At 49.4% G+C, this 26,677-nt stretch overlaps 2 protein-coding genes across 4 annotated transcripts in view; one reads left to right on the top strand and one right to left on the bottom strand.

Annotated features, from left to right (window-relative positions):
* Positions 1–17,421, top strand: part of Map3k13 (mitogen-activated protein kinase kinase kinase 13) — a 145,282-nt gene extending 127,861 nt beyond the window's left edge. For 2 of the 3 annotated variants that reach the window (XM_063270482.1, XM_017597976.3), the window contains 4 exons: positions 5,667–6,432; positions 9,578–9,645; positions 10,291–10,588; positions 11,753–17,421. In XM_063270482.1, coding sequence (XP_063126552.1) covers positions 5,667–6,432; positions 9,578–9,645; positions 10,291–10,588; positions 11,753–11,854 — 1,234 coding nt within the window. In that variant the 3' untranslated portion in view covers positions 11,855–17,421. 3 annotated transcript variants of the gene reach the window in all.
* Positions 17,422–18,751: 1,330 nt separating this feature from the next.
* Positions 18,752–25,360, bottom strand: Tmem41a (transmembrane protein 41a). The gene is made up of 5 exons (NM_001100805.1): positions 25,185–25,360; positions 23,814–23,967; positions 22,337–22,498; positions 21,400–21,538; positions 18,752–19,537 (listed from the first exon to the last, which is right to left on the bottom strand). Exons 1-5 carry the CDS (start codon positions 25,301–25,303, stop codon positions 19,317–19,319), a joined length of 795 nt encoding a protein of 264 aa, NP_001094275.1. The 5' UTR covers positions 25,304–25,360; the 3' UTR covers positions 18,752–19,316.
* Positions 25,361–26,677: the final 1,317 nt, after the last annotated feature.

Here is a 26,677-nt window from a genome sequence, read left to right as displayed (position 1 = left end):
ATTGGCCTCAAACTCAATGTCCTCCTGCCTCAACCCCTTGAGTAGCTAGAGTGGTAACAAATGTACCCAGTTGTAAAGTTTGAATAACATGAAATCACCTTAAGGGCACTGGCATTCAGAATCAGAGTTTAACTTTTAAGAGATCATTCTTTTCCGGGGCTGGGGATTTAGCTCAGTGGTAGAGCGCTTGCCTAGGAAGCGCAAGGCCCTGGGTTCGGTCCCCAGCTCCGAAAAAAAGAACAAAAAAAAAAAAAAAAAGAGAGATCATTCTTTTCCCCATTTACTTGCTCGTTTGCCTGTTGGTCGGTCAGTTGGTTGATATGTAAGATAGAGTTTCTCTGCATAGCCCTGGCTGTCCTGGAACTCACTCTGTGAAGCAGGCCTCAAATTCATAGAGCTCTACCTGCCTCTGCTCCGGAGTGCTGGGATTAAAGGCGTGTAGGTTTAGCATGCGTGAGGCCTGAGTTCGATGCCTAGCGCCTTTGAAGACATCTTAAAATACTTTTCACTCCTTTGTAATTACCAAATGCTACTGGGCAGTATAATTCTCACACGCCAAAGAACTGGCTCCGTCCCAGACAGGTTAACGGAAGGAAAGAACGTCCCAAGCCTGAGCTTGTAAGACTTGAACAAAATGCCGTAGAAAACAGGAAGTGGAAAACACAGGCCAAGAATGTGTTTTTAACTTTTAAGTAAAGATAAGAAGGTAGTAGGGTTTTTTATGGCATTTTCTTTTTTTTTTTTTTTTTTTGGTTCTTTTTTTTTTTCCGGAGCTGGGGACCGAACTCCGGGCCTTGCGCTTCCTAGGTAAGCGCTCTACCACTGAGCTAAATCCCCAGCTTTTTTTTTTTTTTTTTTTTTGGTTCTTTTTTTTTTTCGGTGGCATTTTCATACATGCTTAGATCTCGTTGACCCTACAACCTTCTTCTCTCTCTTTTTCACCACCTCCCATATTCTCATTCCCCATCCCTGCTTAAACCCTTCCACCCCAGTCTTTTCCCCTCCTTGCGCATAGAGATGTATTCCGTAAACACACACACACACACACACACACACACACACACACACACACACACACACACTCACTCACTCATCTCCCGGAAAGCCCTTCCCCTGATTCTCCGGGGCCTCTTCCTAGTTTCCTGACCTCCATATATATCCACTGACCTATAAACACATGTGTCCACATATGACAGAGAACAGGGGAATTTGTCTTTGAGCCTGGGTTACCTTAATAGTTTTCAGATCCATCTGCTTTTCTGAATTTCCCATAGTTTTTCTTTACAGCTGAATAAAATTCTGTTATGCACATGCACCTCATTTCCAGGCTGCAGGAACATGTGTGTGCATGATTCTCAGTAGTGGGGCACGCAGCCCGTCAGGTATTTCCACAGGAGTGGTAAGACTGGTCATGTGGTGACTCTAGCTGTGGCTCTGTGAGGATCCGCTTGATCTCCACAGCAGCAGCACCAACAGTAAATAAATCCCTCCTCACATCCTGGCCAGCACTGGCTGTCATTTGTTTACAGTGGCCGAACCACCAGTTTACCCTCCCGCCAATGGTAAATAATTCCCTCCTCACATCCTGGCCAGCAATGTCTTTCATTTGCTTTCCTTGGTGAAAGTCACTGACTGAAGTGAGAAGGAACCTCACAGTAGTTTTGTGTGGTATGTGTGTGTGTGTGTGTGTGTGTGTGTGTGTGTGTGTGTGTGTACATGTGTACATGTGCATATGTGTACAGCTGCACATGTATGTACATACAGAGAAGAGAGGTCATTCTTGACTTGTTCCTCCTGGCATCTACATTGTTTTTTGAGGTTTTTTGGTGTTTGCTCGTTTGTTTTGAAACAGGGTCTCACACTGGCCTAGAGCTCACTAAATAGGCTGGGCTGGATCTACCTGTCCCTGCCTCGTCCTTCCCCTACCCCCACTCAGCCCCACTCCAAGCTGGGGTTCCTTTTTTTAACCAAGGGTGCGGGATCAAACTCACTTCCTCAAGCTTGTGTGGCAAGCACCTTGCTGGTGGAGCCATCCCTCAGCCCTGTTGCACACTTCAGAGTCTTCACTGGCCATTTGTGATTCTTCCTTTGAAGGTATTCTATTCAGCTCCTTCACCTACTTTTTTTTTTTTCATTTGGTCACTTCCTGTTTGTTTGGGGGTCTCTGTTTTTCTCCACACTGACCCCTGCTGGCTCTATAGCTGGCAGAGATCATTACCCTTGTCTGAAGGCTTCACTCATTTTCCTTGCCTCTTGCGTTGTGGAGACGCCTTAATTTCCCACTTGTTAGCTGTTGCTTTATCTCCTGAGTGCTAAGAAGACTGTGCAAATGCAGCATAGACCTCTCCAGTCCCAACTTCTAACGACCACGCTATGACCTAAGTCTAGGCGCCTAGTTACTTATCGTCCTGGCCATTTCTGCTCCCTGGCTGAGAAGCTGCTTTCAGAGGCGGCCAGCACAGCTCTCGTTTTAGGCTTTCGTGGTCCTAGGTAGGGACAGTCCAGCCACCAACTCGTCTCTGCCTACAGTTTTGAGACCAAGTGTGCCTGGGAAGCAAAAGGAAGCATAAGGAAGCATGTGACTTAAGACTATGAGTTGATGTTCACTTTGATGCTGGCCGTGAAAACTGCTTCAGAGTTTGCAGCCACGACCAGGGGCTTAGTAAATGAGACCGAGAGCCAAACCCAGGGCAGGCAGCCTGCAGGACACTTCTGACAGTCACCTTCAGAGGTAGAACTGTTAGATTATTTAGATAGTTCAGTCATTTCCAAGTCAGAGATTCAGAGATCTTGGGAGAGAGATCAGAGAGAAAGGCAAGGCAAGGCAAGGCAAGGCAAGGCAAGGCAAGGCAGGGCAGGGCAGGGCAGGGCAGGGCAGGGCAGGGCAGGGCAGGGCAGGGCAGGGCAGGGCAAGGCTGTTTCCCATCAGTCACCATCAGAAGTTCAAATCCCAGCTTACCAGTTAGTCAAGAACTATGTTGGGTTCCATTTGCTTTTTGTCACTGTGATAAAACATTGACCAAAACCAACTTTGGGAGGTGGGAGTTGGCTTACAGGTTACAGCCCAGGGAAGCCACGACAGGAACTCGGGAAGGAACCTAGAGACAGGAACTCAAGCAGAGACCCTGGAGTGACACTGCTTGCTGGCTTGTCCCCAGACTTACATTCAGCTGCCCTTCTTATTCACCCCAGGCCACTCTCTTGTCTAGGAATGCCACCCCACAGTTGTATGCCCTCAGGTAACTCTAATGGAGGTGACTCTTCACTCTTGGGAAGGTGTATCAAACTGACAACCAAGATTGGCTACCATAGTTTCGTGGTAGAGTCCTCCCAGCCTGTTTCCCATAGACTTCAGTGAGTGTATAGAAGTCTGTCTAAAAGAGAAGCCTGAGGGGGAAAAGAACTGTGCCCTGGAGTCAAAGACTCCAGGTCAAAGAATCAGCCCTGCTTGGTGATGACAAGCCATGACGATGAGGTCACCAGTGGTGATCCCAAGTCCTGATGTAATCCACCTGATCCTGTGAGCCAGGCACTTTACATCTGTGAGGAGTTTTGCAGGCTCCCCCTCTGTGGTGTAAGCGACGGGTCCGGGGGTACCTAGAAGAGAATGGGGGACAAGAGTCACGAAGAAGGACACCAAGAGTCTGATCAAGGCGACAATTTTATTTTTCCCCAGGGCTGAATTTATATCATAACATGGGTAACAGAGGGAGGGGGTAAGTAAGAAACATTTACACAGGACAAGGACACAATATTCGTGTGGTCAGGGAATTGGCTGATGTTGACAGGAGGTCAGAAAGGTCACAGATTTGTCACATTATTAGTCAGCAGGAGAACTTTATCATATTATTATTTACCTTGACCACCAGATTTGTACTAGTCTTCTGCAGCTGGCTGGGGATTTTCCACAAACCTAGTCATACTTAATTCTAACCATAATAATAACATCAACAATGGAGGGTTTCAAGGGCGTGGCTCCCAACACTGTGGAATTTGTACGTTTCTTAGCTAGGACACTTTCTCCTCGTCTCTCCTTTGGATGCCCCCAGTAAGCGCCAAGTTGGGAAGGACTGCCCTCTTCCAACCAAGGCCACGACATCCAGTGCCTCAGAATTAGCTGAGAGAGTATTTCTGCTGTTTATAAAAAGCAATGTGTAGACCTCCCGGCTCTAAAAGTTCTCCTTACTTTGTGTCCTGCCTGGTCCCAAACTGGGGACGCCGCTCAGGAACCGCCTGTTTACCCTGCATCCATGCTCTGGCTTCCCTCTGCACGTGACCCTCATGGCTGATCCTGTAGGCTCTGGAACACACTGAGTGAGGCCTCCTCCCATTAGGATGACGCAGAACGTTAGGTTGGAGGCACAGCCCAGTTGGTAGAGTTCTCTTATAACATGCATAAAGCCCAGGAGTCGGTTCCCAGCATGGCATAAGCAGGCCACAGTGACACATGCCTGCAGTTGCAGCAATCGAGAGGTAGAAGCTGGGTGATCAGCTCAAGATCATCCTCAGGAAAGTTTAAGGCCAGCTCGGGCGAGGGACCCAGTCTCAGAGGGGAGGAAGAAGCAGAAATCCACCGTCACTTCCCAGCAACCCTCTTTTGCTGCCTCTGCCTGACTTCTAGGGCTCCCTTTCCCTCTCCGACCCCTCCTTCCCTTCCAGCCCTTAGGACTATTGAATACCTGCAGTAAACAAGACTCCCTGCTAGAACTGGTCCTGTACGAGGATGGATAAAACAGTCTCATCCTTCCGGGAGATCATGTCCAGGGCAAACTCCCTGGACATTTTCGCTCTTGCCTATTGAGCCTGAGGTTTGTTCTGTGGTACCACACCTTTCCTCTGTGGTAGACAGCATGCCCAGGTGTGGGCTGAGGGCTGATGAAGGCCTTGCCGTGCCAGTACCAAGCTGACAGTCAAGACGACAAGGAAGACATTAGGGAGCTTGTGGGACAGAATTCTAAAGAATGAGTACATAAGTTAGCGATTCAGAATCCAGAGAAGTGAAAGCTGCCAGTAAGACAGCTTAACTGGTAACAAAACACAACCCTGATGACCTGAGTTCAATCCCCAGAGAGAGGTGGAAAGGGGCGAACTATCTCCCCTAATGTCGTTCTCTGGCCTTTATACATGCACTGTGGAACACACACACACACACACACCATATGTGCCCCCCACAATAATAATTAGGTTAAATTTATTTAAATTAAGTAGTTTAATTAAATTAAAAATAAGAAATCACTGTGAGTGGACATTTAGATTGTTTCCCAGTTTTTGCTGCTTTAAACATCCAACATTAAACAGCTCTCTTGTGGCTATCTGTTGTCTGTGAGTGTAGACTCAAAGGGTGAGGCCCAGAAGGAGGCTCACTCTGATAGTAGCTCCAGGACTCCGGAGGCAGAAGCAGGAAGATTGCCACAAGTTTGAGACCAACCTGGGCTAGAGTAAAACACTATCTCAAGCAAACAAACACACACACAACCACAGCAAAGATAGAAGGGCTAGGGCTGTAGCTGAGCCGTAGGGTGCTTGCCTCGCAGGCACAAGGCACTGGACTTGGTCCCCAGCGTTGCAAATGTCTAATCCAAGAAAGTATTGTAAAGCTTGGCATATTTTACCCCAGCGTTAAACGTGTTTTGATGCGTTTGAAACAAATCTGTTCTCCTTCCCAGGCCAGACCTGTTGCGATCCGAAGGCATCCCTAGTACAGAAGCAGTTCCCACTGCATCCCCTCTGTCTGGAAGTCCCAAAATGTCCACCGGAAGCAGCAGGAGCCGGTACCGAAGCAAACCACGTCACCGCCGAGGGAACAGTAGAGGCAGCCATAGTGACTTCGCAGCAATCTTGAAAACCCAGCCTGCCCAGGAAAATTCACCCCACCCCACCTACCTACAGCACACTCAGGCTCAGTGCCCTTCTGCCTATCAACATAATCTTCCCCAGCAGCAAGTCCCTCCTCCCCTGCCTCAGAGCCGCCATCCCAGACTCAATGCGCATGGGCAGGACATTGCGACCTGCGCCAATAACCTGAGGTACTTCGGCCCAGCAGCAGCCCTGCGGAGTCCACTCAGCAACCACGCTCAAAGACAGATGCCTGGCTCTAGTCCCGACCTCATCTCCACAGCCATGGCAGCAGATTGCTGGAGAAATTCTGAACTTGACCAAGACCAAGTCGGACCCTGGGGCTGTTGTCAGGCTGAACCCTATGATCCCTGTTTCCAGTGCAGGCCAGAACATTCTGGGTCCTTAGATGTTCCCACCACTGAGCCAGTGGGGAGGAGCCCAGACCCTTCCAGTTCACCAGCACACAATCCTCTTTCAGGAAATGCCCAAGGCTCTGAGAGAACGGAGGCAAATGGATTCAATGGCTGTCAGTCTGGTATTTCTCATCAATTCACACCCCCATTGCTACCTCAAAAGCCACGGCCCCTTCAGAAGGTAAGGTTCAACAAGAGCAGATCAAAGGATGCCATCAAAGGAGGCCAGAGTCAGTCGTGTGGTGCGCATTATAAATTGGTCATTTAGAGGTGTGCATCTGGGGAAAGAGTGTGCATTGGGAAAAGATTCTCCCTCCACAGCACTTCAGTGTGGACCAGGGGGCTCATTAGGGGGACAGAGTACTACTATACTGGAGACTGGGATAACCATATTTTAAAGACAGCTGTTTGGGAACTATTGTCCTAGAGCTCCAGTCTTGAGTGGTGTCTCAGGAAGTTCAGGAAATGAGGGTTCCTGATGTGTCATAGCAAACATGATCTTGAAGAAGTCACACAATAAACTCTGCCGTCCGCATCTCCTGCATCCATTGACCACCCGCCCTTTAAAGCTTGTGCTTCTAATCCCCTCCTTTGCACTAACGCTCTTTACAATATTCTTGAGAAAACACTAAGGATATCTTGACCCAGCTAGTTCTAAACTATAACCTGTTTGTCTCCTCCACCGGCTGCCTGGCAGTCCTATGTGGAGCTGGAGACCCTAAGATTTCGAGTCAGGCAGTTCAAAGAGAGGATCATTCACCCAGCACCTCTGAGAACCTGCCACTGTCTGCACAGAGGGCCAATGGTGGGCTCAGCCATGCTTCTTGATTTGAAGACTAGGTGAATTAATGAGCAGCGTCTAGAGTAGCATTTGGAATGCTTTAAACGTTACAGCGTCCGGCTAAGGTTTCTAACAGAGGTTACCAGGAGAAGTACTTGGACCATGAAACACATGTAATTCTGAGCATGGCTTTAGCTCATCGCCACTGTTGAGGAAAGGAAGGGTGCGAGCTGAGCGTTTGGTCAACTGGATACCTCATGGGAGAGGAGCTGAGGCTGAGGACTGCGTCTCAGATCAGCGTTTCCTTCCACACGTGCCGCCGCTGCTGCCCGAGCAGAGCTTCATGTGTGCACTTGTGTGACCAAATTCATTCTGCAGCCCCCCAACTCCTGTGGCCAGTAACATAGAGGCCTTCCATTTAAACTTTACGGGATGGCTGGTTGGTTACTTGGCTGATCTGGTCTGGTTTGGTTGGGGTCTTTTTGCGGGGGTCGGGAGGAGGGCTAGGAGGACAGAGTCTTGCTGCGTGGCTCAAGCTGGTCTCAAACTCAGAATTCTTCTCTCTCAGCCTCCTGTGTGCTGAACTATAACACATACTGTAGCTGGTCTTTGCTACTTAGTGGGTTCTTTTACCCACCCTTTGTCCGCCCCCTCTGGTTTCCCCTCCTAACACTAGATAGGAGAAACAAGGACAGAGGGAAGAGAGAAATTAGGAAAACCGCAAAATCTAATTTCCTTCCTCTTGTTTCTTCTTTGAGCACAACTACTAAGAAACCACAACCAACCCCCTCGCTGAACAGCCAGCCACCAACCCCATCCATCGGGGCTCTAGCATTTATATTCCCATTCGAAAAGTCCCCAGAATTCCAAATGTCGCACAATCACAGAAATGAACTGCAGCTGGCAAAATCATGCGTCTGCTAGAACAGAAAGCAAAATCAGTCAGCTGCTCTGGAGGGTCCAAAGCAGCCCCATGTCCCTACACCTGAGATTAAAAACAAAAGCACATTCTTACAATATTTCTGAGTTTTTAAAGAAGCCAAAATTCCAAAATTGTCACCACAGCACACCCCCATGTCCATACTGGCTTGTTTGATGGCAGATGCCTTTGCCCGCAGCCATCTTGCCAGCCTTGGCCTAGTTCAACACTTTTTATCCATATTGCTCTCCAGCCATCTCAGTGACCAATTTGTAAGCCGTTTTCATCAACCCCAAAAGGAACCCACGTCTTTTCTTAGTCGTTCCACAGCACGCGTACCTTCGAATGACCTTACGGCCGCTTAGATGCCGTCTATGGCCCTGCAGGCCTAGAACACACGGCACACACAGCTTTGTAACCGCACACCCCACGGCCACTCGGCCTCTCTCCCCCAAGATGCACTTCAGTAGGTGTTCCTAGAATAAATGCTCATCCTGGTAATTAGGACAACTCCATCCCAGTCTTTCCTACTCAAACAAACAAGCAAGCAAACCAAAGTGTTAAAATACAACGATAGGATTGTGATATCTTAGAACAGGCTTTTAAATGGAAATTACCCTCGACCTCTGGATCGCTCCCACTGGCTAGGGTGGGGCCATCCAAGCTCCCGGGAGACGCTGTAGTCCAGGGCACTGGAGTGCGGGGGTAAGGACAGTTGATCTCACCTGTGGCTGGTCTTCTGCCTGTGGTGCCAGATGAGATCTTTCTCATGGGGAAGATCAGCCGTCAGCCAAGCACTTAGGCAGCTCTTCACATCAGCCACAGAACCCTGCAGTCCTCTCAGTGGTCTCAGCCAGCGTACCCTTGTCCCCAACGACTTGTGGACTCAGTGAAAATGCCTGGAGATCCCCCCACCCCTGTTTAAAGTTCGAAAGTATTGACACGAATTTGTGTGATTGCACCCTCAACGAATGGCTATGGAGTTGAGTATAAACAAGGTACAGTCTGAGGTTTAAACACCGTACGTCCTGACGTAGCCATATGTTAGTAATGAAACAATTGCTATAGAAACGGGAAAGCACTTGCTTGGCTTCGCAGCGCTGAAAAGGACCTAGGTGGAATTTCTATGAAAGACCCTAGAATCCCTGTGGCAACAGTTACAGGTCAATGTCCCAAATCTAGGACCTCACCGGCTTCCTCTCCGTACAGTTGCATGGGACCTCTGCCTCCTGCAAGCAAAGCGAAAGTCCTGTCTTCTAGCACCTGGCAAAGGGCCTGTTTTCATGGGAACAGGGCACCCTGCTGCTGGCTGGGTGTATTTGGATGTGTCGGTTTGGGCCCTGCTGTTTTGGTGTTGGGAAGTTGTTTGTTTTGTCTGGGAGCTGCTTTGCCTTTTGTATTGTTTGGTTTTGAGACAGTGTTTGACTGATTCTGCCTCAGCCTTTTGAATGATAGATTCCAGTCTGAGCTCCCCTACCCAGATGTGGGTGGACATGTTTAAAGAGGCCATAAGCAGGATATCACTGAACCCCTCTAGATGAAGATTAAGTCTTCGAGAGGCAAGGAGAGATAGGGAAGAGGAGGATTCTAAAACCAATGAAGGCCTTTCCTCCTTGTCCCCCTCAGAGTGGAGATGACTCCTCAGAAGAGGAAGGAGAAGTGGACAGTGAAGTAGAATTTCCTCGACGACAGAGGTAAGGCCCGCACGAGCCTGTGACTGTGTTCAGTGTCTCTAATGGGGAAGACCCCACATGTACCACACCCAGCTCAGCCAGAGGCCCATCTGCGGCCACCGTACAAGGAGATTGAACTAAGCGCTGAGGTCTTCTCAATCACCATGCCTAAAGGTTGCATATGCACAGCAGGTCATAGGTCATCAGATTCGTTTCCGGAGGTCACAGTGAGGAGCAGAGTACAGAACCGCTGTCACGCTGCTTTGGGAGGGCTGGTATTTGTTGTGGCGACTGATGGTTTCCAGTGGGCCTCCTTGAGACAGGCTGTCCATGCTGCTAGATTCAAATATCACACAAGAGCGTTTACAGAACGTTTATTTCTTCCAGTCTTAGAAGCCAGCAAGTGCAAGCTCACAATGGCGGTGGTTCCATTCCACTAGGCGTAGCTTGCTTCCATGCCTGCAGACAGCTGCCATCTTCCTGTCCTCACATGTGGATAAAATGACAGAATTTGGGAGGGCACAATTCAGCCCATAGCTCCTCTCTACCTCTGTAAATGTTTCCTATCAAGCTTGACTTTCAGTGTTCCCCTGGGGCAGGAGGTACAGACAAGGCGGGAGAGAGAGGCTCATGCTCTGGTTGCGTTTGCGTGTTTCTCATTTGCAGGCCTCACCGTTGCATTAGTAGTTACCAGTCGTACTCAACCTTTAGCTCCGAGAACTTCTCTGTGTCTGATGGAGAGGAGGGTAACACTAGCGACCACTCCAACAGTCCGGATGAGTCGGCCAACAGACGGCAGGACCGCCTGGCAGAGACGCTGGACGACCTGCTGTCCCAGACACCAGAGGCCCCCATCGAGATCTCCTCCCACTCGGATGGGCTGTCTGACAAGGAGTGTGCCGTACGGCGTGTGAAGACACAGATGTCCCTTGGCAAGCTGTGTGCTGAGGAGCGCGGCTACGAGGTGGGCACCTCTCACGCCGTACTCCACTACCCCCTTTCTGGCTCTTCTGGGGTGAAAGGATTTCCCTAGTTTGTTCTCTGTAGCTGTGATACAACCATGACCAAAATCAACTTAGGGAAGAAAGGGGTTATTTCACTTACAGTTCCAGTCTGTCACCGAGGGAAGCCAAGGCAGGAGCTGAAGTGGCCGTAGAGAAAGGCTGCTTGCTCCCATGGCTTGCTCAGCTTCCTTTTTTTTTTTTTTTTTTTTTTTTTTTGTATGGACCGCCTACCTGCCCAGGGGTGGTTCCACCCACAGTGGGCTGGACAACAATTGTCAATCAAGAAAACACTGCACAGACGTGCCTACAGGCCAGTCTGATGACAGTCTTCTCGATTGAGGTCTTCTCAGACGACTCTAACTTGTGTCAAGTTGGGGGTTAGGGGTATGGAGTCTAACCAGCACAAGTCTGTTCATGCCTCAGGGTTTTTATAATTTTTACTCAGTAGATAAAGTATGCGTTGTTCCACAAAGTACAAGAAAGTGTGTAGTCACGGGTCTCCCTGAATAAGAACAGTGACTCACAAGTGAGGCAGAGGCGTGGATCGCTCAGGAATCCTCACCTCCTCACCCCATCTTCCAACCTCACTAAGGGACCAAGCATCCCTCGCTCTCCTCTGGAAGATATTGCCACAGAAGAGAAGACACCGTCTCTCATGGAGACGAGTGCAGCCTTTGGGGAGTCAGGAGAGCATGGTGCTCGTAAGTGTAAAGCCTGAACTCAGACCACCTAGATGCAAGCTGCGGTCACTCTGTTTGCTGTGTGACCTTGAGCAAGTTGTTTACCCTCTCTGAAGGTCAGTCTCCTTACCTGTAAGATGTGTGATTTCTCTCAAATCTGTGAGAAAAGCTCCATTTCAGTAGGTGAGTAGATCAGATTAGCAGAGGTTAAAGGACTCCAGGACATGGGACACTGGAGTGCTATGGAGATGAGGACGTGGGGACCTGGTACAGGGGCCACCCCACCGTCAGCATTACCAACTTTACTTAGCTGTGTTCTCTATAAGCAACCCCAAGGACAGGGCCCTGCCTCATTTACCTCTGTCAGCTCCTATAGCGTGGGCGGGGCTGAGCTCAAGTGAGGGCTGTGGAAGAGAATTACGAGCTCTTGTCTCAACCTTGCAGAACCCCGTGCAGTTTGCAGACTCGGACCGCGACTCTTCAGAGGGGGACTGCTCTGATGCCACAGTTAGGACCAGCAAGAACTACAGCTCTGCCACCTGGTGACCACAGCTCACTCGGCTCCAGCAATAGACCCCTCCCTCGTTCATCCGTCTGGGAGGCGTGGCAGGAACATGAGACTCGTCAAACCTCTGGGAAAACACCCAGAAGACACTGCGTCTCACGGAGCATTTCAATCAAGAATGGCAGGGATCTATTGTACTGAGTACGCCAACTACTGTAACATTGATATTTATTTTTGTTGGACATTTTAACACTTTGTATTGTAAAGAGTGAACTATATATGATACAGACACAATAATTTCTTTACAAAAAAAAAAAAAATAAGGAAATGTTGCTCCTAAGAGCAACTTGTGGGACCAGGTGTCACTGTCACTTGAACACGGGACCGGATCCTTCATCCATGCTTGAAAAGCTGTAAGGAAACATGTTGAACGTTGAAGACACAAGCCAAAGGGAACACAGCCACACTAAGTTCAGCCGGCTTGTCCGTGTGAAGGATGGAAAGACCTGGAAGTTGAGCGGTCTCACAGCACCAATGCCTTGGAGGGCACGTGCTTCTTCCCCTAGCAGGAAGAAGCACACAGAGCTACAGCTGCACATCTGGAAGCCATTTTGTTTCTTGAACGTTGAGCAGAACCTGGTAGTAAGAGCTTCATCAGCATCAGGTCCCACCCTTAGCACATGCTTCCCCTTCAATGCCGCCATTTTCATGCCCCTGGCCAGAGTGGTCTTCCAGACGCAGTGCCATTTCTCCTAGGTAGCTTCCTTTCTTTCCACCTGTTAGCCACTTCTTTTAGGAAGGGGAAAGGGTCCTGAGGGGCACAAAGGGGTAAGATGAGAAGAGCATCTTCTAGTGACATTAGAAAAGCAAGCCTGTAAACACCCTTCTCAAGATGGCTCTGTTCAGCTAACTAAGCAAGACGGTGCGACCCCTCTCTGACCCAGGTCGTCTACCTCCTGGAACCACACTGATTCACACACGAGGTAGCTAGGATGTGTGTATCCAGTGTCCAATCCCAAACCGTCTTTGTTTTGTTCGTGATCTCATTCTAGCTTGGAAGCTTTGGTGGCTGTCTGTCAATCACTGTAGCATAAAAGGCAAAGTTAGCAGCCCGTAGATGACCCATCCCCATTTGTTAAATGCTATCTGTAAATTACAGTGGGTTCTGTTTTTTTATTTTTTGTTTGTTTGTTTGGTTTTTATTATTATTATTATTCTGAATCACTACGGTTTTCTTTAGTTGGGTTAGGAAATCGGTAGAAGGAGCAGCTGATGCTAAGCGGGAATTAGAATTACTCTGGTTTCTCGAAAGCACACGATTCTTCCTGTGTCTAGAGTCCAGGTCTATGAATGATACCCTGCATGCTTTGTGGGGCTTTGGCTTGAAGCAGGAAGTGTCTCGCTGTCCCCAGAGGGCTGGGTCACAGGTGGGCACCACCACGCGTGGGTTAAAGATGTTTCATCTAGAATTTACATACACCCACGCTGGCCCGATTCCTGTCTCCCGTGCGGGCTTCTGCAGTGCCCTGCACTGGCTGCATTCCGATGTTGTATCCTATAAGGATGTTAGGTATTGAGACATTCCAACCCAAATGGAAACAGTGGCCCTGCGGCGGGTGTCACTCACTGACTGTGTCGGCCAAAAGGAAGTGCAGGAGGGGCTCGGAGCCAGTCTTATGTTAGATCCCTCCTTTGTTTACACTTTATGTTGAAATGTTGATTTTAAAATTTAGTCTATAATTCTTAGCTCATGGGAAAGATGAAGGAACATGTACTTAGAAAGCAGTATTGTTTTGTTAAATTATTCCGTTTTGTATGAACTGTAGCAGGACTACACACAAGAGCTTAAGTTATGGCATTATTATTATTGTTTTTATTGTATAGCGTCATGATTTTCTGTTGACCAGAAGGTGTGGCTTATGATATAGCACAATGACTGTTCATTGCTAATCGTGAATTATTATGGACTTCTGTGGTCCTCAGTGAAGGCTGGGGATGGAGCCGTCCTTTGGCACTGCCAGCGTTCCTCAGTGTTTTCCCTGGTCTCCTGAATACTGCAGCAATGGTCTGAGGAGGTGTGCTCTGCCCTGACACCCAACAGGTACACTGTGATTTTTTTTTTTTTTTTTTTGGTTCTTTTTTTCGGAGCTGGGGACCAAACCCAGGGCCTTGCGCTTCCTAGGCAAGCACTCTACCACTGAGCTAAACCTCCAACACCCGATTTTTTTTTTTTTACTTGATTGTAAAAGTTCCTGAATATGCAGATGACCAAGTAGATGACCAAGTAGTTCAAAAGCTTCAAAAGTTATAAACTTTCTAAAGTGTCTTAGACATAAAATCATGGGACTGTAATAGGCAAAAAGAGATTGAATGGTCAGACGGCAAGACAAAGAGTTTCTGTGAGGACTCATGAGGGAGTTTCAAGGGCGGACAGCAAACCAAGCCATCATCCCCTTCCTACTGAGTCCCACAGAATGGGAAGAGTGGAGAGACTAGAAGAGATGTGCACCAGCAGGACATGCTTGACTGCCTCAGGTCCCTTGTTCCTTAGAATTAAAACGTTTCCTGTGCACACAAAGCAGGAGCAGCTGTCTGTCCTGTGCACACCGTTAGTGACAACAGTGAGCTCTGAAGAAGCTTCTGCTGCACCTTTCAGTGTCCTTCCAGAAAACCCACCCAGTACCTCAGCCTTCGTCAGCATTCTGCATTCCCACCCTGTCTGTGTATCACACCAAGGCCACCTTAACTGGAGTCACCGTGATGGGATGCCACAATGTGCCAGGAGTGTGGTGTTGATTCCAGCCGTTCACTGTGGCGTCGAGATGAGAGTAACATCCACCTTTTTTGTGGTATAATTATTGTGGTTTCAGAAAAAAAAATGATTCTAAGCAAGGTTAAAAGGGAAGAACAGTCCCTACCCCACCCGCCTTGTAGGAGCCAGGAAACCCAGGCTGTGTTTCCTTTAAAGCATTAGTCAGAACCTCTCTCGAGGGATCAGGAGACTTAAGAGCCAATTCTTCAGTGCTGTTAGATGCCGCCATACCGTGGTGCTTTGAGAATCCTTGCCAGTCTGGTTTCAAGCTTCAAGATGAATATCTGCGTTCTTTGGCCGGCTGTTTTTGACTGACTACTGAAGATGAGTTTCATTTTGTATTGCAGTCAAGCACTGGATTTCTCTCTCTTTCTCTCCTTTTTTTTTTTTTTTTCTAGATCACATCCCTAAGTAAAAAACCCTCTTAAAATAATAGCCTAGCACAGTAATGGAGAAGCCTGTGTGCACTTTAAATCATACCCCACCTTCATCAAGTTCAGAGCTGGCTAAGACTGGGGTAGACTCTGCCCAGGACAATGAAGATGATGTTTTAAGGTGACCTGGGTGGCCTGCTTGAAAACTATTTAAAGCCTCTAGTTGTACTAAGTAAATCCCGGAATTAAAATCGTTTTGATCAGTAATGTCTAGTGCTTATTCAGGGCCGTTGTGTTAATTTATTCCCCTGACCTGCCCTGGGTGATGGAGGGGATGGTGTTGGAGTTCCTTGTCACTAACATAGGCTTGTCAGTGCTCCCACAAAGTAGCCCTGACATCTTTTCTGGAAGAATGTGTTCCTGTTGATCCAGTGGTTTACTGTTTGTTTTTTTTTCCTTATGCCCTTATGTCTCAAATGTTTTTGATTATATGTTTTTTAATTCTTTGAGAGATTCATACACGTAAACAATGAGCTATGATCATATTCACTCCGTACCCCTCTGTATCCAACCTAAGCCATCCTCCTGCCCACTTCAGGCTTTTGGATTATTGTTTTGGTAATTCATCAATAAAGTCACTACCACCCAGGTATGCGGTGCGTATGGCCATCCACTGGAGCAAGGGACACTAACCACGAACCACTTCCACAAAACCGTGATTCCCCTCCCCCATAGCTGCCGCCTGCCAATGATTCAGCAATAAGGATAGAGCCTGGAGATCTCCTTCCCACATCAAATTCTCTTTTTAAAAAGCATTTCTAGGGGTTGGGGATTTAGCTCAGTGGTAGAGCGCTTGCCTAGCAAGCGCAAGGCCCTGGGTTCGGTCCCCAGCTCCGAAAAAAAGAACCAATAAATAAATAAATAAATAAATAAATAAATAAATAAATAAAAGCATTTCTAGCTGGGTGTGGTGGCACATACCTTTAATCCTAGTTCTGGGAGAGGCAGAGACAGGCAGACTCTGTGACTTTAAGGCTAGCCTGCTCTACATACAAGCTAGGCAGAGTGACTTGGTGAGACCCTGTCTCAATAAATAATGATAATAATAATAATAATGTCTAAGGGATTCCTCCCCTGCCCTATATACTATGTTTATTTCTCGAAACCAAAATACCATGTTCCACCCTGCACCACCTCTACCCTAAACACTGGTCTGTATCTGAACACCACATTGTTCCCTGCTGATCCGAGCTACAGTCTCAGAGCAGAGCACCACTCATAACTTTCTGGAACTGGTGTGCAAAGTATATATGCGTTGACCATTTGAGATCTTGCGTTCCCTGATGGGCAAGTACAAGACCAGGCCAGGGGTCTCCTTGTGGATCCACAAGGCCAGCAGGGGTACACCATGACAGGCAAAGACTGCAGTCCGACTGAGTAACCACCAACGGCATCTCTACCCACACTGGACTGTACGGAATAAGCACACTCTTCCCCGTCTGAACAGAAGGCTCAGGTGTGCGGCCCAGCCCGTGTCTCCTCCCGAGACGATGTGAATATCAAGACTTTTCTCCAACCTCAGTGTGGACCCAGTGCCTTCCCAGACAGCAAGTTTTTCTCTGCTGATGCCATAGAACGAATGTCCCAATCTGCTCACCTCCCTCCAGGCTGGCCCACTGGATTTGCTCATCTGCATGGCTCCATTGGCACAGCAAAAGCCTGTTCAAACAAGAACCAGCTGAACTAGGCTGCTAAGTGGAGGACCCGGGAGAGCCTAGAACTTTCTCAGGGACAGGTGGCTAAGAGCGTAGCTCTCAGAAATGGAAAGAGCTGGGTGAGACTTTGCGCAATGTCACATGGCAACAGTGTGATGGAAGGATTTCAGTCAGTACCACATCTGCAGATGGCAAGGCCACTCTACAGAAGCTTTCAGCAGAATCAGTCCTTCCCAGGGCCATTGTTCAGCACTGGGGATGGGTCAGCGGCATCTGGCCCAAGGCTGCTGTCCGGTGATCATGGTCCTTCTTAGCTACAAGCTAGAGGCCAGCCATGTGAGGGGGGTGCCATGATCACTCCACCCCAGTGGCTGTCCATCTCTAGAGTTCCACTTCCCAGAGGATGGGGGGACCCTGTGAGTCTTGTTTTCATGTATGTGTCTGCCTTCTCCCCTCCTCTCTTCTCCCCCCGCCCCTCATAATAATGTGAGTTCCTATTCATCTAGAGCAAATGAATTTCTTTCTACTACTTAAATCTCATTATGAACCGCACGTTGGCATCCCATGGTCTCAGCTCCTGGCCCCCCCCCCCCTCCGCTCCATGTCCTTTTCAGATACCAGCTCTGGCTTTGTACTGAACAGCAATGGGGACAAGAATGATTATAAAAACAAACCAATGCATGAAATTAAACAAAAAGTATACCTTATGTTTTCTGGTCCTGTCTTTTCCTAAAGGGGATGTTTGTCCTATACACTGCCCTGCCTGGATGCCAGGGAAAGGCAGGCTGGGTTCTGCAGCCAGGATCCTACATTTCAGGGACAACCACTCAAGTTGTGGTTTCCATTTTGTCTTGAGTGTTCCCAGAAAGGCCTGGGCAGGCCCTCTGCGTCTTCCAGAGCATCCTGCTGCCCTTCCTGCAGCTTTCCTGTTACCAGTGACGTCACTCTTAAAGAAGCCAAGAGAGGGATACAGGAAGCTGGCATAATTCCCTCCGTCAGAAGTCTGCTGGGAGTGAAGAGCGAGGCTAGCCTTTGGATTGTACTTTTTCAGCCAGTTCTGCTCCCGTTAAGGGCAGTCGTAAGTCTGCAGTCTGCACAGACAAGCCTTATGGAATCTGCCTTCAGGGAGGAACATTTATGAAGATTAGGGAAACCTCATTTCTCGGGAAGTCATACCTGATAGGGCACACCTGAGCACGATCCTGGGGACACACATCTGGGGAGACTGAAAGGGGGATTTTAAAAGGCATGTGTGCGAACAGAAAAAACTCTGTCTTCTCTCTTTCCCTCTATTCCAAAGTGCTACAGAACCATTCTTCAAAGCACAGTCTCCACCTCCCCGCCCCCTCATTAGAATGCCTTCTTTTAAACAGAAACCTTTTTTTATTTTTATTTATTTATTTATTTATTTTTTTGGTTCTTTTTTTCGGAGCTGGGGACCGAACCCAGGGCCTTGCGCTTCCTAGGTAAGCGCTCTACCACTGAGCTAAATCCCCAGCCCCACATTTTTTTATTTTTAATGAAAGAAAAGCCATGATGTGGAAACTCACTCTCACTGTAGAACCTGAGAATACCCAAGAATTCGCACAGCACAGCGAGCCCAGAAAACCTCGACAAGGCTCTCAGCTGTGCCCAGACTTGAGACAAATGCAGACACCCACAGGTCTGTCTTAGAGCGGCGCAGTTCTGCTAGGTCCTTGTCATGAGTTGTTCCCACAAGGCCCAAGGCCAAAGAAGGATCAGCTCAGGTCCCACAGCCCAGCGCCCCAGCTGGAAGACACAAACACAGCTCTAAGTGGCCGGAAAACAGGTGGGCAAGCACACTCCCTTCTCCTCTTTGAATTAAAAAGTACAGCTATCCCTCAGCTGTTCTCAGCTAATGGCAAAATAAAAAAACATTCATAGGGTACACCGCTGACAGCCTCGTTTACTGACGCCAGACAGAAACTATAGACAGGCATTTGATTCAGATGAGACAGAGTGGGGAGGACCTTCAGATGGGAAGAATTTCCTCCCAACACATTCAGAACACAAAGCCGGCTTCCATTCATATTTAATCACGTTGAAATCAGTCTAACATCAAGACATACATGTGAGCACAAGGAGCTTAGCCATGGATAGACGTGTCTGTGGACAGGGGCACTGCAGGAACCATCGCACTTAAGCTCGTGTGAGACCCAGGCAGCTCTCGTCATGTTCCCTTGGCTTAAGGAGAGGTAGATCATCAGCAGGAAGGTAGAGAGGACGCTCTTCAACAGAGTAGCCGAGGACAGGGTTCTGTCTGATACGAACATCCGCAGGGTGCTAGCAGGAGCACACCTGTCATACAGCCTGCCCAAAACGGCCACTAGCATCTTCTCCCAAAACATCTCAGGGACTGGCAAGGGGCAAGCGTGACAGACACTGGATAGATGTTTCTAGAAAGCAGTTCATTTCACAGAACCTGCTTAACGGGACAGGACGCCCTTCTAACGGACCTCTGCACACACTAGAACACTAGAGCACTGTCCGCCTCATCTTCTGAGGGTAATTAAAATACATCGAGGACATTAAAAGGACCAGAAGCACAGTCCGGGGCCCTGAAAACACGGGGCGGCCCCCGTCATGCCTCCTTCCTGCTGTCCACACGGCCCTTGCCGCTTGCTTCACTCAGTGCCAGGTGCTTCTGGCTAAATTTTTTGATGAGCGTTCCAGGAACCAAAGCGACCATGGCGATGGCCAACAGCTTCAAGACAGTTTCCCAGGAGAAGAGGGCATCCAGAGAGGTGAGGGTGGACAGGATGGAGCCCGTCTGCACGCAGATGAAATTGTATGGGATCAAACCTGGAAAACGGAAAGTGGAGACAGACGGTCATCCCTGGGGCAGGATGGCCAGGAATTCAGAACAGGGAGTCTGACTTTCAACCCCTTCCTTTTCTCCCACGCTTCCTATACATACCTGCCTTACCCGGCAAAAGGCATCCAGATAGGCCACACAACTGTATATGCATCACAGTAAGGAAGATATACTAATCACACAGGGAAAAACCCAGTGAGCTGCCCTTTCCCGTGTGTTTTAGAGAAGAGAGGCAGGGTCATTTCTCATGGAAAGTTTTCCGTTTGCACGTGTACAAACTGCTGAGGTCTGCACACCTGCTTAAGGTGGGACCCAAGAGGCAAACGGGAAACGGAAGCCTGGCAACACGAAAATTTCACCATGCATTAAAATGTTTCAATCCCCAGAAATAAAACAAGTTTCTTCCAAGTACAGCTTTGTGTACTCTGAGAACCCAGCGTAGCACTGGACTCCAAAGGCCGGTCGCTAGACAGCATAACAATTCAAGCCTGCTTATATTTTCAGTAAAAGGACATGGAGGCAGGAGAATAGCAACAAATTCAAGGCCAGCCTGGACAACATGCTCAAAAATAAAAGCAACAACCAAGAACCCTTTAATGTTTAAGAAACAAAAACATGTACATCAGGCAAAATGGAGCTCGCCTTTAGCATAACACCCAGGAGGTGGAGGCAGGCAGATCTCTGTGAGTTCCAGGGTACCCTGGTCTACATGGTGAATTGACAGCCAGCCAGAGCGCCACAGTGAGACCGCCGTCTCAAAGAGAAATCTTAGGCTCAGTGTAGTGGGTGCCTATGGTCCAGGCACCTGGAAGGCTGAGGCAAAAGGACTGAAAGCTTGAGGCCAGACTATGCGACACTGCAAACAAAACAAATACTAAGTCAAAGTGCATTCTTAGGCCACCTCAGAGACCCAGTTCCTTGCTTCTGCAGTGTATCCGAAGCCTCTTCCCTGCCCTTCCCCTGAGCTGGTGGGCTGGAAGCCTGCTAACCTGTTCCTCCACTGTAGTGAAGTGGTGTGTGGGAGATAACGGTCAGAGCACTTGAGGTCACACAGAACTTGGCTCTCAGGAAGGAATTCTGTCTCCAGAGTCTCTCCACACTGGTGACGCTTCCATAATGACAAGCTGTTAAGCCCCATTAGCTGAGGTGCTGAGGTACTCAGCAAGCTGCTTCCACCAGAACTGTGGTCAGCCTTCTCCCGCTTCTCTCAGACATCCCTATTAATAACGCCTGCCCCGCTGCATGTTTGTTAAGTTGGACCTTAAACCCTGAGCGTCCTTCCCTCCGCACTCTAAGAAAGGTCTGGGCACCTCCTGTGGTCTCAGGAGGGTGGTAGTTTACTGCAGGGACACTCGAGATGAGAAGTTATCACTTTAACTTGCCAGTAAAGGAGGCCTGAAGCCCACGAGTCAAGAAACACTGCTCCTAACCCCAGCTCTAACCAGGCTTGCTAATGGCTGTGCAGTTCTCAGAAGGTCGACAGGAGCCTCCCTGACGCTGAGCCTCCCTAAGGCCGCTTAGCAAAGGGGCCAGTTGCTTGCTCTGAGCTAGACTTTCAGCCTGGTAGCACTTCTTGGAGCCAAGTCATGTGCTTTACAGAGATGAGCCTGTCCAATCCCAGTGCCCAACACATGCTGGGCACCTAAGAATCACTAAATGTGGGCGCGGGATGAACAATCCTTAACGGTTCCGCAAGTATTTGTATGGATTTCCAGAGGAGGTGTGACATCAGAGGGACGACCGTGTCGAATCCAGGCTTGAAGACGCTGTTCATAAACAAGCACATGGCCCCGTGGCAGATGACGAGGGCATTGCTGTCACCACAACACTACCCCACCCCGCCTCTTACCGATAAGCACTGAGAAGAAAAACTGCACGATGGGGATGTTCAGAATCGGGGCCGAGAGGTTCAAGAACCAGTTTGGTGTCATGGGGAAGAGTCTCAGAAACAGCAGGAAAAAGAACAGGCCGTTTCTGTTCTCCTCCACCTGCAGAGAGAGCAAGCCCAGCGTCAGGAGCAGAACCGGCTCTCCAGCAAGGCCTGGAGCTGGACAGCTCCTTCCCAGCTCCTCTCACGCTGCGCACGTAGCCCCCATACCACCCCCTGAGATATGGTGGCTCACACTTACACCCCCCAGCACTCAGGAATTCAGGAGGCCGAAACAAGAGGGTCACACAAGTTTGAGGTAAAAAAAAAGTGGGCTGGGGACACAGGTCAGAAGTAAAGTGCTTGCCCTGTCAGCAATAAGGATCTGCATTTGGTCACCAGTACTCATGTTAAACAAGCCTGGAATCCCAGTGCTGAGAGGCAGAGACAGGAAGTCCCATGAGGCCTGCTGTGAGTTCTAAGCTCAGTAAAAGACTCTGCCTTCAAAAGCAAAGTAGACGGTGATTGAAGGAGATATCAGAAGTAAACCTCTGGCTTCCACTTGCGCTCTCACGTACAGAAGCCCGCATGCACGCGCACGCGAGCACGCGCGCGCACACACACACACACACACACACACACACACACACACACACACAGAGTTAAATAAAATAATCAATAAAAACATTTGTGCCTGGGAACCGGAGGAGTCAGAATCTTAACTCAAAGCCACAGAGCAGGTAATGACAAGAATTTGGCCACAGGTCTGTACTTCCTAAAGACATCAAAAGAACCAGCCCTTCCCAGCTCCCAGGTGGGGTGAAGGAACACTGTGGGAAATCCCGGCTCCACACTGCTCTCCGCCCACGGGCTGATGCTCTGGGACCCAGTGCTCACGTGCGTGTGGCCCCCACCTTACCTTCCTCTGCAGCAGGGCCACTTTATCAGGAAAGTAGGAGACGACCAGCTGTTTGCCGAAAACACTGGAAAGCAGGTAGCAGCCCGTGGCACCCACCGACGTCAGCACGCAGCACAGCAAAAGTCCGAGCCATGGCCCGAACAAGGCACCAGCCAAGACATTCTGCAAAGAGAGCAGCCTCAGCCACGGAAGCATCCACCGGCTTCCAGGGGCTCGTCCTGGAGCCTGTGTGTTAGCTCCAGTGGTTTCCACAGCTCCAAACCCAAGGCCCATTCTAAAGAGGTGACTGAAACGGGACTAGAGCTCGGTGGGCACTGGCAGGCTCACAAAGGAGTCGTGTGTAGACATTGCCTGGCTGTGGCAAGGGTTACAGGTACCCTGCCGCCCTTGGGGCACCAAAGAAAAGGGAATGAAGCTCACAAGCTAACGCTGTCCAGACCATGAGTAAACCTTCAGTAATGCACGGGAAACGCTTTGTTTCTCATCTGATTGGTAAGCTCACACTGAGCCTTCACTCGACAACAGCTCTGACTGACCTAATTTCACAGAGATGACGGAGTTAATTAATACTTCCCAAATGCAGTTTGGCTGGCAATTATCATGCTGCCTCAAAGCACAGGATCCCGGAGAAAGCACAAGGGAAAAGCCAAGTAGTCTCAGCGATCGGGAGGCTGAGGCAGGAGGATTGCTCTGAATACAAGGCCAGCCTGGGCTAGAAAATGAGTTCCAGACGAGTCTGTGCTACAGACAGAGTGAGAGCTCATCTCAAAACATAAACTGGATAGACGGGGCAGCCTCTAAGGTTGCTTTCCCATGTTGTGGAAGACCAGTGTTTGGTTCCCAGCGCCCACACTGGGTGGCTGACAACTGCCTGGAATGTCATTTCCAGGGCGATCTGGTGCCGTCTTCTGACTCTTACAGGCATCCACACACATGGACGCAGTCGTGCACATAAATAAAAACAAGCCTTTTAAAATGCATTAGCAAGTGGATGAACGAATGGGCGTAAGTAAGCCAATGAAGTGGGGGGGACTCAGCAGTGAGGCCGGGGCTGCAGCACACATTAACCACTGGACACGCCAAGCAGTCCTCGCCATACCCTGGGCACTGTGCTATCTCTCCCCCATCCTAGATGTGACAGACAGCCTCACAACCAAGCTCACACTAGGCAGGACTAAAACGCACCCCAATTCTGTGTATGCAAGCCCTCACTAACCGAGGCTACATAGCACCAAGTAGTAACTGGCTCTTTACCCTGTAGCAAGATCGACCCTCGGGGGAAGTCAATCCAGGGTCAGCCCTAAGGACTCAGCGGAGCCTGGATAGAGCTAAACAGAATATAGTGTAGAATATGACGCTGAGGAGGAGAGAGAGGCAGGACAGTAGAAGCTTGGAGTGTCAAATAAAGGGGTTTCTGGAGGAGCGGTCACATTTTACAGAACAGAAAGCTCAGCCAGAAAGAGGGCAGGACACTGACCAGGAAGCTGGAGCCAGGGATGGCGAAGCCCTGTTTGTAGAGGTAGGCACTGCAGAAGAGCAGGATCACATAGGCCTGGTGCTCTTTCCGGTACTCTCGGAGGACCTCGGCGAGCTCCCGCAGTTCTGCTAGATCTGAGGGGAACCACAGTGACCTAGGGGTTGGAAAAGCGGGTGGAATTGTGGATTCCAGAGAAGCCTGGTGCCTAAGAAAGTTACAGATGAGTCTTCTTTACAGAGCAAGTTTGTAAACACCTCATCTGGCCGTCACACACAGAAAGAACTCAAGATGACTGCTGACCCAATATAACACGACAGAGGCAGATAGGAGAGCCCTGGCATGGGAGCAAGAGCCCTGGGCTGACACCCTCACTCTGCTGTGTTCCTGTTGTGTGACCTTGGAGTGATCGTGGGCCTCATTTTCCTTGCCTAAAAAGGGTCTGGTGCTGGATAACCACTAAATTCCCTCTTTACTTATTTAGGGGTTTTAAAACGGAATCCCATGCTGAGCACAGACTCCAGCACTGATTAATGTCCTTAGTTTTTTTTTTTTTTAATCTTATCCAAAGACACGAGAATATTCATCTCCAGACAAGTGGGCGTCGTCATGAACTGCCTTTCTTTCAAGGGGATCCCTCCCAAGCAAACAGAACTATTTAGACAGCACTTGCCCCAGATGTACTAGGCAAAGCAACTATTTCGTCATTTAAAAAGATTCCCCGTGGAAGCATATCTCCCATCATAATAAATACAGCTTTCTTGATAACGCGGCAGGCTGGAGGCCAGCCCTTCCCAAGAGCCTCCCTCTTCACTCTGCTCTAGGCCTGGTTCACTGTATCCCGTCCAAAGGTCACGGTGCAAAGACTACCCTGCCTCTGCCATCTCAACAGTTTTCGCCTCCAGCAGAGATAAACTGTGATCAAGCCCTCCTAGTCCTTGTGAGTACCTGACATCCACAAGAGAGCTTTTCCAGCTCCACTTAAAAACAGTGGTAACTGAGAACGGCTCTCCTAATACTCGAATGCCAGTTACACCTCCTGGGAAGGCAGCAACGTGCCAGACACACTCTATGCACTTTGTAAGTAGTCAGCAGCAATCGGAAACCCGACCAGCAAGTCTTCTGCCTCCTGACTCGCCCAACTGTCATGGGAAACAGAGTCAGGCAGGAAGAGGGCAGACTGGATCACAGCCCGGTCACCCGAAGTCCGGGCTGCACCTCTGAAGACTGGCTGCTGTGGTAAAGTAGGTTGAGGAAGGAGATGCCCGGGGCAGGAAGGCGACCGCGAGGGCAGAGAAATGCAAGGGCCCCGCGACATCACTGCCAACCCTCCGACCTCCGCCCCGGCCGCCACCCGGTGTCCTCCCTTCTCACCGGCCTTCGGGCTCCCCGGCCGACCCCAGCCTCGGCCCTAAGGGCAGCCGCGTGGAGAGCAGGTATAGCGCGAAGGTGCAGCCTCCGAATACCAGGAGCAAGCCGAGCAGCGCGCGCATGCCGCGGCCGGGCCGGAGAGCGCGCTCCCCGCGTGGCAACGCAGAGCCCTCCCCGTGCGCCGACTGGGAGGGCGGAGCGCGTTCCTGAGCCCGCAGGGAGTGGTCCTCGCAAAGCCCCGCCCTCGAGCCGCTGTAGGCCCCGCCCCGCCAGGGACTAATCACTCTAGTAGAAAGTGCTACCGCCCTGCCCTACCCTCCGGAACACCTCCAATGCTGCCCCTGTGACAGAGCTGGGAGTTCTAGGGGTGAGTCGTGAGCCCGCCACTCCTAGCTTGCAGCATAGCGGTCAGTCTTGTCCACGGTCTGTCACACAAAGCAAATGTAGCCAACAAATGTGAAACTGGCACCGTAATGACCACCACAGAAATAAACAAACGCGCCTTATATTCAATACCAGTAGTGTGCTCCTTATCCTCAGTCCTCATAAACACATTTCAGTGTGCCTTAACGGATGAAGAAGCTTACTGCTATAACTCATGTCTAGGAGTAGCGTGTACAAACCTGTAACACACATCTGAGTCTCAGATTCTGTGGTGCTGGACATGGTGTTCATGTGACTGATCCCGGCACTTGAAGAAAAGGAAGAGGGCCCAGGATTCAGTCATCTTTAAATTCTAAGCAAAAATCCAGAAAGGGGAAGGGTAGGAGGGTTGAGAGAATGACATCTCCCAAAAAGAAAACCCAGATTCAAATATTCAAAACTAGTGTGGCTGGTCCTCGCACTGTGCGAATTCTGAAAGAGGTGAGCATTGACTTTACTCTCTAGGGTGAGCAAGCTGAGGAGGAGCAAGTGGCCCCGAGTAAGGCAGCCTTCAGGGAAGTCTGAAGTTTGTGAGAACTGAGGAGTAATTGACGACTTGTAGGGTGCTAGGAGATAGGGTGGGGAATGGGGCGCCAGTAAACTGTGGGTGTAAGACAAGCCCGGAAGCTTGAAGTAAGAACGATTCTGCTAGCCGGACATCATGTCTGCAATCCCAGCATGTGGGACACTGAGGCAGAATGGAGACTGAGGTCAGCCTGGGGTTACAGCAAGAACCTGTCTCCAAAAGACATCTCCGGATGGCAAGCTCACACCTTCACTGGCATTACAGTTTACTACCTCAGGGTTCTGCAGGATACAGAAGACTGGCTGAGACACAGTCTCATGCGTGGACTGAACAACTACTGGATTCTAAGACTGGAATAGATTCCATCGCTGGAATAGCTGAACCGCAGCCTGTAAGCTATTCTAATAAATCCTCTTTATGCATTATAGTCTATTATATTACACACACACACACACACACACACACACACACACACAACTAATAATAAAACTACCATGATGAGTAGTATTAACTGTCAGCTTGACAGAAGTCAGAGTCACCTGGGTAA

This window comes from Rattus norvegicus, chromosome 11, assembly GCF_036323735.1.
Source record: "Rattus norvegicus strain BN/NHsdMcwi chromosome 11, GRCr8, whole genome shotgun sequence".
In the NCBI taxonomy this organism is placed as follows: Eukaryota; Metazoa; Chordata; class Mammalia; order Rodentia; family Muridae; genus Rattus; species Rattus norvegicus.
This window is presented reverse-complemented; position numbering and strand designations above follow the sequence as displayed.